General features: G+C 34.7%; 1 protein-coding gene across 2 annotated transcripts in view; it reads right to left on the bottom strand.

Annotated features, from left to right (window-relative positions):
- Positions 1-117: 117 nt before the first annotated feature.
- The window catches only part of Ddr (discoidin domain-containing receptor 2), a 45,855-nt gene continuing 26,357 nt past the window's right edge, over positions 118-19,615 (bottom strand). Inside the window, exons 5-15 of one of the 2 annotated variants that reach the window (XM_090101899.1) lie at positions 18,108-18,255; positions 14,974-15,269; positions 14,077-14,284; positions 13,292-13,744; positions 12,685-12,854; positions 11,934-12,056; positions 8,187-8,305; positions 7,253-7,371; positions 6,895-7,027; positions 6,330-6,576; positions 118-4,952 (exon numbers count right to left, since the gene is read on the bottom strand). In XM_090101899.1, the coding sequence (XP_089958025.1) occupies positions 4,764-4,952; positions 6,330-6,576; positions 6,895-7,027; positions 7,253-7,371; positions 8,187-8,305; positions 11,934-12,056; positions 12,685-12,854; positions 13,292-13,744; positions 14,077-14,284; positions 14,974-15,269; positions 18,108-18,255 (2,205 nt within the window). In that variant the 3' untranslated portion in view covers positions 118-4,763. The remainder of the gene's footprint in view (positions 4,953-6,329; positions 6,577-6,894; positions 7,028-7,252; positions 7,372-8,186; positions 8,306-11,933; positions 12,057-12,684; positions 12,855-13,291; positions 13,745-14,076; positions 14,285-14,973; positions 15,270-18,107; positions 18,256-19,615) is intronic. The other variant, XM_090101907.1, reaches the window with a different exon arrangement.

Here is a 19,615-nt window from a genome sequence, read left to right as displayed (position 1 = left end):
GTTTGTAAATACTATGTGAAAACTAGAAGAGTTCAGGCTAATTTTTTCCTTTCTTTGCGTATTGTAAAGTGTAGTGAGGGCAGAGGGATATAATGGATATTGAATAAAACGACCAAAGTTAGATTATTGCTTTTATTTGGGTACAAAGATGTAGAATATAAAATAAAAATACTGCATTTGGTATCAACCTTTTCTCATAAAATTCGATTATGAAAATTAAGCATTTCGTCAAATACATGATTTACATTTATAAAATAAAATTAAAGCATAAGACATTATATCTATACTAATTATCATTATTTATTTATCTACATATAGAAATTGTATAATCGTATAGTACAAATAAAAAAGCGAGTGAAGTTTGGACCATTGTTAGGAATTAAAGTTTTCCATAGTGCTCATATTTTACACCAGCCATTAGAATTCGTATTTACAAGGTACATAATAATTTCAATCTAACGTGATATTTCATTAATAGCATTAGGGGTAAGAACAGCGTCACTAAGGCAGAGAGGGTGTTTTATTGTACATCATTATTATAAGTGGCCTATCATTAAATTAACTATATATAGCACGAGGGAATGAGACTCCGTACGACTACTCTCATCACTAGACTATAAGCTAGATAGTACAACAAGAAAGTAAGGCCAGATTCAAGTAAATGCATTATTGTAAGTCTTCCTACTTACTTAGAATATAATTATATCTCTTAAGTGTTCGCTAAGCCTAGTACATTGGTTCCGTCTGTGTACAAATAGTGAATACTCTCCTACTTCGCAAACAAAGATTGCTTACATCTACTTATACTCGAATGCTACAAATATTAGGCTCTTAAAATTAAGCCGTTCGTTCGGTCCACAGGGAAACATAACATCTAGTGATACACTATAACTGAAGGGTCTACATACAGGCATGCTTTCAATGGACGTTCACTGCCTATGTTGTATGGGTTGCCAAAAAACCTGAACGTTTTGTGACAAATCGTATATGGGTGTATCTTAACTTCCTATATATACCGAGTCCACCGCAAGTACGCCCGTATGGAGACCGCTCCTGTCCGATACACGTTACAAAACATATTTGATATCGCTATATTCCGTGCGTGTATCCGAACACAAGTATTATTCTAATTTCGATAAAAAGTTAGATCCTATCTAATCGCTCAAAATATTGTCGAAGACTGTCAACACTAACTTTAACACAGCAAACTACGGAAAATAGACAATTATCAACTATTCATATAAATACTTTCTAAAATTCTTTTATTATTTTTCCATTTTTTTTTAATAATCGATCATTTGCATCTATATCTAGGGACTAATAGAATTGTTTAAAATATGTTTTAAATAAAGTGTTACACGAAAATAAATTACTATTATAATTTGGTAACTAGATGATATAGAATTTGGGATCCGCAATATAAATGGGAACTCGATACTAGAGAATAGAGATATCATGGAAAATAGACGCTATTACCTAGATATATATGAAAATAATAATCACAAACATTTAAAGGTAATTATTATCGGTAATATAATTGTTTTCAACTTTATACCCTCTATTTAAGAATCTATCGGTTTATATCAGAACGTAATACTTCTAAATCTGATTCAAATATGTCGATTTACAATACTTTTTCCAACGTTGATTCTAATCCATTTATATTACCATTAAAATACAGTACAGCGAAGTAAAGCAGTCATATACCCTATGATTAGCAGAGGAAGATCAGATTTCTTATGTCTATTATACGTAGCTCACTCGTAAAAGTCGATTTGCAGTAATAAGAAATCGATTACAATCTATTCATCTCCTAATTCCATATTGGCAACACGCAACACGACTACACTAGCTATTAAGCTCATTAATTTAAGAGTTTTGTTTTCTAATCACAACGTAATAAGAAGCGTCTACGTGTTATCGAGTGTTTTAGTCTAGGATTGTAAATGAAATACTAAAAACGGAATATAAATGCATTTATCCTAATGTGCGCACTCGAGTGGCAGTGACACGATGAATAGACTATAACAACGTTTGTACCGAGACCCAGTTGCGTGCGTGACTCGGGGTAGCGAGCTAACTGCTTATTAAACAGGAAAATGTAACCTATATCTATTCATTTAGGGTTCTATTTGGAATGTTGATTCATTATTTTCTCACATGGTTAATATTTTAAGAAAATCAATCGCGTAATGAGTGTCCGGAACAATTGAATGGTTGTTTATCTCAGGCGGATATAAAAGTTTAGTAGATAAAAAAGTACATTGAAGTGATTGTAAAGCGTAATTGAACAGTGTCTTTTTACCATAGATTGTCTTTTGGTTATATGATGTTTGGTAGTTTCATATACAATATTATACCCAATTAAAATTACACAGTCTTCTATGATTCCTTCAATGAACTCCTAATAGATCAAGTTTGCCACTACATTATAAATTATAAAGCTTCTCAAACATAACTTCATATTAAGTATCGTTGAACAACCTTGTAGTTTTATAAAGTGAGTATTTTATACAAAAGCTGAACATCTATTTGTATATTCAATTAAGTACATATTCACGTACACACGAAACAGTCGAACATTTATATCTAAATTACGCCTCTTAGCAAACGTGAAGCAAAGAACTGCCTGCACCTTATAACAAAACTACATTCATAAAAATTTAAACTATCTGTATCAATAGAACATTCTGTCCTAAAAATGTATTTTCTTTTTCCATTTTTTGGTACATTTACAAAGATATGTTTCGTGTAAACTTTCAATAGATGTGCGTAAAAACATTTATATTTTAAGAACAATTCAGAATATCTATTGAAACAGACATAGCATTCAGTTCCTACGACTTATTCGTTGCCGCCGGCGACAGAAAACCTGCATTATTTGTAGGGTTCTAATTTATTTTATTTGCACTAATATTTAATTGACTGGCATCGAAAATATAAGAATTAACAAAAAGTTTAAGAATTAACTCGAAATAAAATTTAGTATTGAGATCCATATATGCATAAAGAACCCTACAAATCCATCATTTTGGAACTACGCAAGTACAATTTTTAATCATAAACGTATGTTTAATCGATCGTTTTAATATCATAACATTCGTTAAATCATGTTTTACAAATAAATATTTCGTTGAAATAGAACACCACGAAAAGTATTTAATAAGATGTTAACAATATAACAGGAAATATATTCAAAGGAAAGTAAATGCAACAAAAGAACTTAATTTTATTTAAACTGTTCCAAATGTCATAATTGTACATCTTTTATTTATGTACGATTCTCTTATGGACCACTTTAAACCACGATAGTATAAGTTATGTATCAAATAACTTTTCTAATTTAATTCAAATTGTATTTATAGTCATGTCAAAACTACTAATGGTAAGAATCAAGTCATAAACATTAAGTAAAATAAACACATAAATACAAATTACAAACACAAATTGTAAAAGGAATCATCATAGAGCATTTAAATTTAAAAAAAAATTACAAAACTCTGAAAAAGACAACATACAATTTAAACTCAAAGAATATTTTTTCCTTTAATTTGGATACCATACATTGTTTTGACATTGACATAACAAATTTCGTTCAGAAACGTACATTCTTGTACACACCTTTCTTAACAACACTACGAAATATTTCCACAGTATATATTCTAAAATATACTTGCTAGTTTAGCCTCATGACAATTTTAATTCATTATTTAATCCTTACATTATGTTTGCTGCGAACATTCAGTAATTACTACATTATTGTTGATACAATATGGAAAAACACACACATGTGTCTTACTTATAAACCATATAATTTGATGTTTTAATCTCTATTCTGTTCTAGCCGTTGTAAGCAATTGTAGAAAATGTTAGCAATGTGCTAAATTTCATACATACTGAAAAAATGTTCAGCTGTTTAGGCCATATTAACTCTAAGATTCTCTCTAATTTCGCAAGTGTGTCACAAAAAATAATCAAAAACATACTCCTTTCGCAGTCGGATAAAATAATTTAAATGGAAAAATAACGGTTGATTAACGTAATAACAAATAAGGTTTAGTCATACAAAATATAAAGCAGACATTTTAATTGAATCCTGTTTTTATACATTGAAATCGTTTGTAATTATTTTAATAAGGGCTTATTTGTGACATGCGCATGTATAGTCCGTTTGTCATCGTAAGTATTAGCATTTCTGTATTATTGGCATATTCGATGTAAGGGATAGGGTGGGGCGGGGGTTGGGCAAATTAATAGAGTTGTTTAAGGTGGTAATACTGGAGCGAGGCAAAAAGGTACAATGGGGTAAATTAACTTGGTGAGCAGCGGTTTCGCGTCGAGCCAACCTCTATGTCACATATTTGGGAATATTCGAGCAAATCAAGAGGGAGCAAGTCACGGCGGGAACATTCTAGAAAATCAGTGCGTTATCAATACCGCCGTATACTGTAAGGGGGACTTGGTACAAATACGAGTGTAAATAGGGGGGGAGTTTCCAGAAGTATCTAGTTTTTCCAGAAGTCCTGCAGAGGAACAGGTGTATCTGCGAACGTGGTACGAGGGACGACTATTTATGGGGTGGGGGTGGGCCATAAATAGTCCAGCCAGCTCGTATATCACGTAGCTAGACTCAAGCACTTCCTCTGCAGGAACAGATGTATCTCGGCGAATGTTGGCCGGTCCGGTTCGGGGGGAGGGGGCAGAATTTCTATAACTTTCGTCGGTTACATCCTAGTGAGCGAGTAGTCCAGCCAGCTCGTATATCACGTAGCCAGACTCAAGCATTTTCTCTGCAAGAACAGATGTATCTCGGCGAATGATGGCCGGTCCGGTTCGTCCCGGCGCCAGCACTCACGCATCAGCTCGTACATGTCTCGCGGGATACCGGGTGCTCGCTCTATGCACTCGAAGAGATCGTTATCCACTTGCATGTGTGATAGGTTCTCCAGTACCTGGAATAGATGTTTCAACTTATTATCTGTACTAGATTTCCGCCTTTTTTCCGGTTATCCGCGGCTTCGCCCGCGTTTTCAAAGGAAAACCCGCATATTTCCCGTTCCCGTGGGATTTCCGGGATAAAACCTATCCTATGTGTTAATCCAAGTTACCCTCTATATGTGTGCTAAATTTCATTGTAATCGGTTCAGTAGTTTTTACGTGAAAGAGTAACAAACATCCATACATCCATACTTACAAACTTTCGCCTTTATAATACACTAGCTTTCCACCCACAGCTTCGCCCGCGCAGTCATAGAAAAACCCGCATTGTTCCCGTTCCCGTGTGATTTCCGGGATAAAACCACCTACCTATTTCCCGGGGTATAAAGTAGCCTATGTCCTTTCTCGGGTACCAAAATATCTCTATACCAAATTTCATGCAAATTGGTTCAGTAGTTAAGGCGTGATTGAGTAACAGACAGACAGACAGACAGACAGAGATACTTTCGCATTTATAATATTAGTATGGATAGTAGTAGGATTTTCTGAGCGCTTTTTTAAGCTTAGTCAAATGTGATTTGATCTGTTTCTTCGTCTGGGTTTGGAACGCCATAGATCGGTTTAGCTTCTTGTCACGTTATAGTAGTTTACTCAAACCAATTGACTACTATATTAACAGTAAAGATTGATAAAATTCACGTAACGGTTGAACCGATACCGACATGCAAAAAGGTCCACGTAAATTGTCCCTTTCCGATGCCATTTGTGGCGACGTTTCCATATTTCACTACATTTATTTTAAACCATTTTTTGATAGAAACAAATAAACATACAGAAGAAACACCACATAAATCGACACCATTTGATCGTGGTGCGTTCTAGACGTCAAACAACTACTAGATAGATTAATATAAAGTTCCATTACATATGAAATTACATTGAAAAATACATAAAGGTCATTAACCTTCTATTGTATTTACTATATTTTAAGGGTTGCCTGGTAGAGATCGCTACCTAGCGATAAGGCCGCCTTTTGCTTGTTTTATATTATGTGTTGTGTGCTTTTGCATTTGCATTTATTTATTTCTAAGCAAAAAAGAATTTTCATTCATTCATTCATTCATTCATTCAACCTTTCCATCTTTTTTTTTATGACAGAGCAAGCAAAGGGGCAGGTGGGCCATCTGATGTTAAGTGATCACCACCGCCCATAAACACTTGTAACACTAGAAGTGTTACAGGTGCTTTGCCGGCCTTTTATGGACAAACAAGCTCTTATCTTGAAGGCCCCAATGTCGTAGTTGTTCGGGAACACCGCAGGTGGCAAATCGTTCCACAGTTTCACCGTACGCGGAAGGAAGTTGCGGATCTACCCTTTATTTCCAACTCACCTCAGACTCAGTAAGATGTTCGTAGGGCCTACGTCGGCAGAGTGTGAACACCTCATGTAAGGTCACAGCGAACGCCCATACATCGCTCTTGGTCGTATATTTCCCGCACAATACCGACTCCCACGCAGCCCATCGCAGTGGTAGTGGTATTCTACCATCCACTTTGTAATAGTCGCACGCGTATAGCTCATTGTCTGTTCCGAAGTCGCTGATTTTGACTTGATAGCCTTTGCCGACGAGGCAGTTCCTGAGGGGGTTTATAAATTTTATAAGTATGCATTTTTTTTAAGACAAAATATCCTTTATACACTAGGCAGTTCCTGGGAGGATATTATAAATCATGTAAGTATGCATTTTTTTTATAGGTCAAAAAATGTTTCGTAAGCGAGTAAACATGGGGTTTATTTGATAACAAATTGGGATAGCCACAAAAATTAAAACACCAAGACATACTGAAATAATTTAAAGCTTTTTCCAAACTTCATCGAAATAAAACATATTGAAATATATAATTTCGCAAAACACAAGTCGACTACCTTCATTAATTTAACAAAAAACCACGTACCTTGCCGCCAGATCTCTATGAACGAAATTAAGTGTCTCCAAATACTGCATGCCGGCTGCGATCTGCGTCGCCACGTGGAGTAGCGTCGCCATAGACGGCGGTGCCGTTGTACGCAAGAACGAACATAAATCACCTAAAAAGTGAAATAAAAAATACACCATAAAATACCAAAAAGTGAAAAAAAATAAATAAAAAATACGCCATAAAATACCAAAAAGTGAAAAAAAAGACGGGGTTAATAATCAAGTTTTCACTTCTGCCTGCACTCCCGGAGTGCAACCCGTCTTTTTTTTTAATCAACAATTTTCACAATTTTACCTCATTTATCCCTAAAACTATAAAAAAACCCATGCATTACCTAATTCAAGATACTCCAGTACAACAGCCAAAGGAGGCGAGCGACACGCGCCCAAAACGCGTGCCAAGTGCGGTGACGATAGCGCGGCCAAAATGCGCACGTCCCTTTCGAATTCCTCCCTAAAAACGTATATTTATGTAGAATATTACTTTAAAAGTACAATAATCTATATTATATGTGGAAATTGTTTATTTGACTGATTAGTTTAAGTTTATTTACGGTTGTTGCAATATGAACTTTATAATAAGACGAATAGAATAATGAATTAAAAACTATTTAAAATTTAACACATTCAGTAATACGATTAATTTAGGTACAAATAATATTTCAAGAACATTTATTAAACATATATTGTGTTACTTATTCTACCGTCGTTGAAACGCCGTTCTCGTTAGAAACAAGACGACGTCGTGTGTAATGTCTGAAAGTATTTGATATTTTCATTAAATGTTTTATTAATTTATTTTAATGAACAACGATTGTATTATATCTTATATTATTTTATATTACAACTATTTTCAAAACATTTTTTAATCTGTATTTAACTTAAGTGTGTGTAATCTCCCAAAAAGTTATATTCAGAATAATTGTTTCAATACAGAACCGTTTAGTTATACATACTTATCTATAGGATTCGGGGCTGTGCGAGGAACTAAGACAACCAACTATTGCGACAAATGCATATTATGCCCTAATATTGACAAGTCCACAACAAGAATTTTGAAGTTCTTAAACTGTCAAGAAGTTCCTGTCAAAAAATGAATTCCTTCTGTTGTACTATTTTCAATGTCACCTGTAGTGCAATTCAATTTTGCAGTATATAAACCCCCAGATTACAAACATCTAGTTTTAACCAATATATTCCTTCATTATTAAGTCGCAATAGCATCGATTGTCCGTAGTGTGGTGCTGTAAATGTAAACATATTTCATACATGATGTACCTCTCCTTGAGCGAGGCGTCGTGGCAGAGGAACTTGACGGCGACGAGCCGCTTCTCTGACGTGATAGTGCCGTTGTATTCGGGCACGCCGTCCGCTTCCGCTACGTACACCTGGAATGTGTGTTCTATTAGTGTGGGGTAAGGTCGAGTTTTGCGTGTGCGTTGTGAGGAGAATTATTGATTCTTTATCGAGGTTGGAAAAAAATGTAGTGTAACATTTTTTTGGTTACGCGTGACATTTTTCCGTTACGCGCATCTTTTTCTTATCCCTACCACGCGTGATTCGAAAGTATTTCTGTAAAGTTGCATATATGTAGTAAATTATTTTTTGAAAAATAAGGTCATAAAAAAGTTTCACTTCTTACGTGTGTACACGCACACATTTTTTTTTGTTGAATGAAACAATTTTTTATAGGAAAGTTTCGGATACGAGAAATAGGCCTTTAGGCCGGGACTCCACCAAAGCAGAGATGTGTGCGGTGTGCTGTGTGCTGTGCGAGAAGAGATGTTTTTCAGCTCGCGGGACTCCACCAAAGCGGAGATGTGTGCGGTGTGCTGTGTGCTGTGCGAGAAGAGATGTTTTTCAGCTCGGGTGCGGGGCGTTGAGTGCTCAGTACGCATTCTGACACGAAAGGTGCACAGCTCACATCGCACAGCTCACATCTCCGCTTCCATCGCGACATACAAATATTACACATCTCCGCACAGCGATCTCCACTGAAGCTGAGCGGAGAGGAGACGTGTCAATAACTCAATTCTATTGGTTGTTTAAAAAACATCTCCTCTCCGCTCGTCTCGTCTCCGCTTTGGTGGAGTCCCGGCCTTAAGAGTACAAGGGTAGGTTGAATTTTGCATGCATTTGATTTTTTAGAATAGTTTTTTCCTATTATAATCCTATACGATATTCAGAATACGACTTTAAGGGCTTGGTCTAGTAGTGCAAACAAATGCATCCTGTCATCCTATACGTAAATAATACAAATGTACTAAGGGAAAGTTGCTCCACTTAATTTTTAAAAATTGAATCATTCGTATGCATAATTTAATATTCGTAATAAGTACCAAAAATGACAATTTGAAACAATTTTCGTGAAAATTACACCGGGTGATTTTTTTTTTATCAGTACACAAAATTTGCGAATACTTTCTATTGATATCTTCAACTTCATGTTTATATAACTGATGAGTTTCTTAGTGAAAGTTGTTCAGTTTAACTAATAAAACGGATAAACAAATTTTGTATATAATAAAAAAAATGTAATGTTTGTGTTAAATGAAAACAAAAAATATTTATTTCTGACTAGCTTCCGCCCGCGACTCCGTCCGCGCGGATGTCAGTCTTCGCGTCTTCTACAGATTTATTATATTATGTGTAATATATAGATTTATATTGATAAACCTAATAAATCTTTTGCTAGCATTCTGATGCTTTATCGGTTGCACTGGATTTATCTCTTTTTTTTCAATCGCTTGAATGATATAGGATGGGTCCTTGATGGGCATCGAATGCTGAAGTCTCGAATCAATCAATTCTGACAGTAGGCAATTTATGTAAAATCTTGATAATGGTCCATCATTTTATTTTGCCTAAACGTTACATACTTTTTTATATATTCTATTTTTAACGAATTATTCACTCCAGTCCAAACAGCAAATAAGCAGACTTCTGCTTCTGCAACGTTTAGTTGTCCCTGAATTTAGAAAAAATAGTCATGATTCTTATCTATGACAAAAGTGTTATTTTTTGCATTGTATTTCAAATATTAATTTTTTTTTAACCGCATCTTCCGCATTCATGTCTTTTGCCGGAATTAGACATTTAACTTCTACTAGTCCCATTTTCCCTTTTTGATATGGGAGTGTATAAAGTAAATTTTTTAGATATTTCTCGTTATACTTTTAAAAAGTTATTATTGTCATTTTGCTCATTAGGTAAAGTAATTTCGATATCAGTTTTAAGTTTTTTGATACCTGCAATAATAACGTCATAATCGCCTGCACATTATTACACCCTGTATACAATCCTTTACGCTGTTCACCGATACATTTGAAATGAGTAAATCTGCTACCACTGAAGGATGTTTCATTGTGATCAGCAAATTTTCACCACTGTTGTCAATTATTTGTTTTTCATTTTTAATCAGCAATTGGGAATCATCAGTTTTGTTTTTTGCAGATTGGTGATGTACCCTTACAATATGTCGAAAAGGGAAAGCATCAACGTTTTCGTCCTCTTTTTTTATTCTTCGCGTCTCTGTTACTTCTGTTTGTTTAGTTCTCAACACCCACTGAATTTTCTATGTTATTGTGATCTTCCATTACATCTGAGTTTTGATGATGTGATGATAATCCATTCGTTTTAATATTGGTACTTAGAGTTGGTAGACTAAACTAGAAATGGCGGACTAAATTTGTCAGCGCGTCTGTAAGATCAGAATATAAAACCAACATCCTGCATTTATGTTACAAAATTAATAATCAAACAACATGCCGCTACGTTGAAAATGACTAGAAGAAAAAATTAAAACACCTCGGATCAATTTTGGAGTAAACAAATCATTTTCCCCGTATGGGGATTTCCCCGGATGAACTTGGGAAGTTCAAGTTCTCAATACAAGTTTATATTATATTTCGTATTTCTCAAATGAAAAATAAACATTTTTGGAACTTCAAAAAAATTATATTATAAGAAAATTTATGAGCTTACTTTAGTTTTAAAGAAATATACATCCCTTTACTGACACCCCGTAAAATAAAGAAATTGTTGCCAATCACCTTTGCAATCTATTTGGTTTCATTAACTTTATGTTCGAAGATAATTTTTTTTCTAGTAGTTACACGCGTATTTTTTTCGTTTATTTTCCATATCGAAATCAAATGTTTAAAAATACGAATATTTGCACAAAACTAAGATAAAAATAATCAATTAACAAAAATATTAAATTTAATGAAGTAGAGCAACTTTCACTTCGGTATGAAGGAAAATCGAGCGTAGAGCACACGTCAGAACGCTCCGGCCCAAGGAGCGCGACTAAAGAAATTCGCTAGGATTTTTCCTAATTATTTTAAATATTTTTTTAATATTTAAAGAATTATCAAAATTAAAAAAAAAACATTTTAAAGGATTAATACTCATTGGTCTTCAACCAAATCGAATAAATTAATGGAAAAAATAACTTTTAGCAGTATTTATCAATAGATTTTGTAAGGCAAAAAATGGGAAATTTCATGAATTTATAACGTTCTAATTAAGAAAATCATAAGTTTTTCGGCAATTGTATTCAGCAGTTTTTAATAACGACTATATAAGGATAATAATGCGCTGATCAGATTGTGTAAATTGTAATCGGTTGCAACGTAGTGAGTGCACAAACTTAGCTCGAAATGATTTTGGGGGAAAGAGACTTATCTTGAAGGCCTGATTAAGGTAACATAAAGTAACTTTATAAATGTGAAAAAATTCACGCGCATTGCGTATATAACACTAATTGATAAACAAGAAAAAAAAATTCAGTTTATCATTTCATTAGCCGGGAAAAAATTGTCAAATAACTTGTTGAAAACGCAATTTTGCTAGACTGCAGCCTTAAGAGCACACGGGGACTGCTTGTTTTTTTTAAATTAACTCTATATCTGTATCAGGAGTTTGGTCGAAATATAATAGACTTATTATATACTCTACGAGAATTTCATATTTTCAAAACATTAACACCAGAATTTTTATATTTTATGTACATACCGTGCCAAATGCCCCTTCGGCAAGCTTGGAGATCATTCTCAGTCTATGTCGCGGGAACTCGATCACGTTAGTGGTCTCGAGTCTTCGCTTTGCATCTAATAGCACCTCTTGTTGACTCGGCGACTGAAACAAATTATTTTAGTAAATATTTTTAAAAATTCTGTCTGTAAACCTAAATATTTAAGTGATTTCTTATCTAGTGGCTTTTGATTGAAAATAATAAAAATGTTTTTTAGTATTCTAGATGTAACGAGTCTGATGCTCCGTACGAACATGTAGTGCGTAAAGCGCGTGTCTGTATTTAATATTTATATTACGTGTATCAAACGTGTATGCTTGCGTGTACGTGTTCGAATTAATGCGTGCGTGTGTGTGTATGTGACTTATCCACGATACACGTATATATTTATTACTCACACGTGCGTTCCGCTTGGAACGGGCTGAGCGGCGAGTGTCCCGGTCACTACGGGAGTATCTAAGCATATACGGAGTTTATTGCCATAACCTTGGCAGGTGTGCGTGAGTTTAACATCTGACTAACTTGCGTGCGTGTGTACGTTTGCGAATGTATACGTGTATGTGACTGTGTGCATCTGTATAGTTTACGTTTAGCGAATGTATACGTGTATGTGACTGTGTGTGTGTATAGTGTACGTTTGCAAATGTTTACGTGTATGTGATTGTGTGTGTGTATAGTGTACGTTTGCGAATGTATACGTGTACGTGACTGTGTATGTGTGTAGACACTCACCCGTGCACTCCGCTTGGAGCTGGCCGAGCGGCGAGTGTCCCGGTCACTAGGCGGGTCCCGCTCGCCGACCAGCACAGTGCCGCGCTCCGAGAGCTCGTCAGCGAGACGACGCTTCGTCAGCAGCGGCGCTGAACTGAGCTCGGGCACCGCGTAGTCGTAGTTCGAACTGTCTGTTTAGTCGGGATAGTTTGTTAGTTGTCATTGTCATACAAGTTGCTCTAAGAGCTAGCGCGCACGAGCAACTTTGTCTCCGCAACTATTTTGTCTCTCCCATCAATTGTGTAGGGAGTTGCGTCGCTACGTGCGCGCACTTTCATACTAGCTCATGGGTGGAGAGAGGTGGGTGGCTAGCTCTAAAGAAACCAGTTAAAGGAATAATGTTTATGTTAAAAATAAAATTTTAAAAGGCTTAAAATATTTTTATTTTTAATAAGATTGAATCATTTCTTTTAAGAGGCTTCATTACAAACCAGAGAAGATATTAAAAATGACTCCAATTCACTGAGAAGTCTTTAGCTAATATAAATCGATATTGTTTGAATATTTTAAAATTAAAATTCACACAACATGAAAATCATAAGATATTATAAAGTTATACGAAACTTACCAGATAAAGCTGTATTGGAATCCTTAACAAAGTCTTTCATCTCTAGCAGTACAGTACTATAACTAAAATATGGCGCGCACTTCAAAGCCTGATATGGCTCTTGATATTCGTCGGACTTAACATCTAAACCACAGTCTAACATTTTGTTGTCTGGCAACATTGAGGTACCGCACGTGTTGTAGCTCTCTGGTACCGTCCTCTTTTGCGCTATGGTCGTTTTGGCTAAGGGCGAGGCGAAGCATTTTCTATGCCTGTGTCTATGGACTATTAGGAATACGGCGACTATAAGGAGTATCACTAGAGCGGTTAGGACACCGACTACTATCGCCATGTATAGCGGGTCGTCTTGGTGCGCGGTGGATATGGGCACATTGCTTGTGGGTATTAGTTTCGTTTTGTCCTTCGTTTGGACCGGTTTCGAACTCTCCGGCGTGTAGTTGCCTTGCGCAACATCTGTAAAAATACATTCAATAAATGCTCGTGTTTAAACAATATGAAAAACTATTAAGATTAAATAAATAAGATCTTTATTCTTTTCCAACAACAGTGCATAACTTTTTTGACGTGATAACGTTTTTAAAATCGTTTTAGTCGGGTGACATGTTCAGAAACTTGTGTCACACCAAAACCTCACGAGCGCGATCGCAGGTATAACGAGAGAGAGACGGACCGATCTCCCGTCTCATCGCGAGCGCTGCCACCAATAAGACGTTATCACGTAAACATCTCCATCGTAAACCTACTTTACAAACAACCAATTTTTTTTATTAATTCATTCAACATACCCGAGTCAAAAACGACTTCGCTGATCAGAATCCATCGCGCCGAGAAGCGCAGTTCAATCCGCACCCACTTGCCGATCCTGTGATGTAGCTTTATGCTGACATTTCTAGAATTTTCGAATATATTGTCGCTGACCGGCGTGTAGTGGATCGGCTCGTCTTGAAAGTGCCGGCCACCGATCGAGAACGAAATTATCGCCTCGGAGAATACCTGTATATTCAGAGTTAGATTTTAAAAGATTTCATTATTTATAAGAATAACAAATTAGTAAAAAAAAAAAGTGTGTGCGTGTAACCTTTACGCGCGATTGAAGTAAAACGCACATGTCAATATAACCTTGTTATTGAATATTATAAAATGTCGCAATTGTCAGAAAATTTATTTTTAATTTACTTATTTTAAAAGTAATAAATAAACAAGTATATTTAGAGATTTTCAAAAAATTTTGCAATTTAAAATAATGTTTTTAAAACTGTTGAATTTTTCATTCACTTTGCTATTCACAATTGATCCGTTTGAAAATTTGAAAATAAATAATCCTAATTGATTATGATATTTGCCACTAGCTGACGTATAAGTCAAGAAGCGTGTAGTATATGACATATACTTACAACCAATCAGAATTATTTTTTTTAAATGGCGGAAACTACACAGCGTTACTTCCGTCAGAAAAAAAATCTGAGTTACTCCCTAGTCGCGCCTAAAGAAGTTTTACTTCAAAAAAATATAATAATATGTTAATAATTCTCTCATTTGCAGAGCAAAATATAACCAATTCGCTTAGCATTCAATAATAACAATCAATTTTATTATCCAATACATCACCAAAAAATCAAGACATTTTTATTAAGTACATATTATTTAATAACGTATAAAGTAAAATAATTAATACGACTAACCTGCACATCCCTCATGAACTTGTTATTACAGAACAAGTGCACAGCGCTGAACTCGCGCACTTTATCGAACTCAAAGATGATAACTGGAGGGCTAGGCCTCGAGTCGTTCCTCCATCCGACCCAGGCCAAGTTCTTAGCGGCCTCCCGTATCTCGTCGCCCCCAAACTGGCCGTCAACAAGCTGGCCGAGACCACCCTTGAGCTCCTCCCCCCACTGGCCGTCATATATCGTGTCGGTCAGTTCCACGCCGTTGCTACGCTTGTCGCCTTTTGGCATTGAGTAGGATACGATGCCGACTGTTGAAAAAATAGGTATTCATTGTGATGCAAAGGCTTAATGCTACTAAAAATGCCTATCAGTAAAAAAAGAGCTATAAATATTAATGCTTATAATATGTATACGTGTATTAGAAGAAATCACATAAGAAATCACAATATGAACACGAAAGTCCATGCCTTTCCGAAAAGATGTCAATAAAATGAAAATCGTAATAGGTATTAACTATTAACCTATCACTATTACTTTTGCAGGATATTCAAAAACTAAAAATTCTTCAAATTTAAATACATCTAAAACTACATCTAACATGTTCAAGCATGCAAACACGAAACATTCGAATGCCAATATACAACATTTCGAGAGGTGTCCCAATTTAGATATGATACATCTACTTTCATTCGTAACAAACGTAACGTACAGGGTGATGCGAATTCAACTCGTACTGAGGAAATACTTGTTCCCGGTAAAGTCCATCTACTGCAGGTGACTCGAATTTCTTACACTGAATTTTCCAATGCAGGATAATTTGATTTGCTTCGTAATGGGCGGTTTCGAAATGCCAATACTGATTTTTTTTAAATTGATTTAGAAAAACAAGTGACGTAAATCTTGTACTATTCTTAGATATAACACCGATACCAATGGGACGAAATAAATAATATAATCAGCTAACCTAAAGACATTTTAGAATAATCGTTCAAGTAACGTTTGATTTATAATCATTGAACACATCGCCGTTACATCAATGTTATAAATTATCCATCGATAGATATTTGCAATCCTTATTTATTAGAGACATAAATAATCTTATGCTGATTTATATTCAACTATAAAGCTAAGCTAAACATAACTAATGGTGATTGTGTGATGCGTTTTAGCCAGCATTGATTGCGTTATGTTAAGGTTCACACGTATATGTGAAGTATGAAGAATGGCTATTTATAAACCCTCTACTAAGAAAACCGTATAATATACATTTATATTCACCTGAGAATTTCAAATAAATCGAAATGAAATTTATGTAAGAAATGAATACACTGAATGCAATTAATTCCCGGATATTATAGCGCAAGAATTGAAACATTCAAAGCGTCCAATTGCAACGAAACGAAATAGGTTTCGTTTCACAGAACGAAAATTTAGTGATCAATATCGCAAAAGATTCAGGGAAAGCAACTTATAAAAACGACTGAAAAATATCACAGCTATTATTAAGTAAGTAGAACAATTTGCGACATTCGCTGGCAAGCACTGCGATAACTAACTTCTGGGTATTGCCCCGCCATTACCATGCGAACAATTACTTTTTTTTATAGTTTATTAAAAGTGTACAAAATCGCTTTTAAATTAATTATAAGTTTCGCTGCGACATAGCGCACTATACATTAATTGTTCTTCATTAAAAATCAACTTCTATTTACTACTGTTTAATTAATAGTTATTGACGCTAAAGCGCGTTCAAACCGAACAATGAACTTCTGTAGATGAAATTGAATCGGAAAAACTGCGCTTGAAAATTCAATAATCAGTTAATTTCAAAGTCTCGGACTATTACTGTAACAACAAAAGCACTGAAGTAGAGCACTAAGTTACTTTGTAAGCTAGCATTTCAAAGGTTAATTGGAGCTGACTTTGGTAAATCAAGTCAAGTGAACGATCTAGTAATTTAATTTGTCGAGTTGTAACAATTGATGCAATATATATTCTGGAATTTTCTCCTATCGATCATTATGTACAAATGATTGAGCCAATAAATTGACATGCACATAAGATATGATATCGCATTTAATGTTATGCTTAAGTCTCTCTATAAAGGCACAATATGAACAAATACAAAAAAGAAAAGCCGCACAGTCTATCAGGTAATTTTATGAAGGTATGCTTAAAACGTATAATAACGATAACAAAATTTACAAAGATCTATAAATTACTATTTTCATTCTATATTGACTTCTAATTTCCTATATTTAAAATTCATCATTCATATTGTCTTTAACTAAAAAATATATATCAATAACCCTTCTTATATCATAGTTGGATAAAAATAAAACGAAATATATGCTCCATGTCAGACTTGTAGCTAAGGGCGAATCCATGTTTGAAATTCACTTCAGTTTAGTTGAATACTATTTCGAATTATCAAATGCAGTGTTCGCTCTAAAACAAAAGGATAGACACATCGATAACATGTGAGGGATTCACGTGTCCTCAACACACGTTGGATTGCTAATAATGTTATTGTATTAATCTATTCTGTCATAAGAGGAATTATTATACGGATGATTAGATTCTATCTTCGTCGAGGCGTAACATTACCTACTTAGTGTATATTAACTTCATTTCTGTGTGTTGATATTACGTTAGTCGGCATAGTGCTTTATTAATGTATTACAAAAATACATAATAATATGTATATAAGAAGAATTACACAAAACAAATATTAAAAATAACAATTTTACTGAATTAAAAAAAAATAACAATAAATAAGAAGATATAGTTTATTTTGTGTCGAATATTAAATGGTACAGTTTTTCTTTATCCGTACAAAATAATATTAGAAACTGTTGGTACTTATTGAATTGAATCCCAATAGGAGTGGATCAGCAAGGAAAAACTACAATTATCTACCTTTTCAGATAAAAAAAAAGACGGGTTGCACTCCGGGAGTGCCGGTAGAAGTGAAAACTTGATTATTAACGTTGAGCATGTTTGATATCCATCCGTCTTACGCTTTTTCGATCAGGTCACGTGTCCTGACGCGAGTTTAAGATTTTATACCCAACGCCGCTAAAGAAGTTTTCACTTCAAAAGTTGTATGTGACAACTAGAAAAACATAAATATATACTTGACTTACCACTCCAATAGCATCCATAAAGTTCGACTCGCATGCACACAGTGCGACGGTGGGAGCTGTACGGTATGAAGCGGATCTTGGACGCCCAGATCGGTGGCTCTAGATGATTCTTCTTTTCCAGGTATGTGTTCGTGTTCCCTGGTAATATCTGCAATCGAAGGACTCAATTGTATATCCTATTTAATTTAAGCGACAGTAGACGCTCGGTCTTTTGATATGAAAGACATAAGAGCAGATTGTATACTGAGATAGTCAAATTCGGGTAACTAGATTGAGTATATATAAATCAATTTAAGGTAGCTTAGTATCTGAGTTCCTTGAGGAATTTCCTTCTAATAAAGTCGACCTCGATTTACAACTCTTTATATCCATACTTATAAGTATTATAAAAGTGAAGAGATTATGTGCTTAATGTCTGTTCAATTGGTACATTGAACAAATCTTGAAACTACTTTTAATAAAACACATTAACATCCCGTTACTCCTGCGTGATATAGGCTATATCCGTGTGTCATCAATACCCGGGCAGAACTGACCCGAGCGGTAAGTCTCTAACATGCAGTAATTAACCCTTTATAACTCAATTAAGTACCTACAAAACATATCATTTGATCTAAAACGCTGAGGTATGCACCTGACGAAGCATCATTACCGAAAAACGTGCTTGTTTTTTAGTAACTGCGTAATCTCATAGATACATCGAAACACGTCTAGTAAATATTATTACAGTTACTTTGCCACAAGTAATGGTACAAGCTTACACGTAGTCTAAGGAACAAGCTTATAATCTGAACAATTTCCCTGAACAAACATTAAACAAAATGTGTATCGTGATTGAAATACGTTAACTATGCAATATGCAAAACATAACTAGCATGATAGGAGCTTCGTTTAGAACATCCTCTATTAAGTACCCACCCAATAACGGGCTTAAAGTTAGAAGCGAATTTGTGCAAGCGAAACATAAATTGTCATTTTCTTCATTATAACAGTAGAATAACTATCCTGGTATTATATGCGGTACTTACCTACAAACAGAAATTAATTTATGTGCATGGATTTATTAGCCCTAAATATATTGCATACAGGTAGGTATTACATTTTATTAACCAACTTACACTTACAATACAAACAAAAACATTTCGTTCTTCACACCTCGACATATTTGCATCGATTTCATTTTATATATCGAGATTAAAAGTGAGGTTGATAAAATTGCAATTGATGAAAAATTAAATATTGAACTCCAAAATTTTAAAACACAATATCAATACAGTGACCTGATAACAATCTAAATATGTCATCCAACTGTAATATAACATCCAACATGACTATCTAATAAAAAATCGTTCCCAATTTACCTAATAGTAGTGACTTCATATTCTACAACTATTGTAGAAATACCGTTTTAAGTCTTTCAGCAGTAATAAGTAACTTCACAATTTTTTCCTAACCAGCACTAACCAACATCTGAATGATTCAAAAGTCCTCATCTCTACTTAACACGT

Source organism: Colias eurytheme, chromosome 1, assembly GCF_061535395.1.
Source record: "Colias eurytheme isolate Ceu_HAF_F1 chromosome 1, ilColEury1 Martin Lab GWU primary, whole genome shotgun sequence".
Classification (NCBI taxonomy): Eukaryota; Metazoa; Arthropoda; class Insecta; order Lepidoptera; family Pieridae; genus Colias; species Colias eurytheme.
Note: the sequence above shows the minus strand (reverse complement) of the source record. Positions and strands in the feature narration are given on the sequence as shown.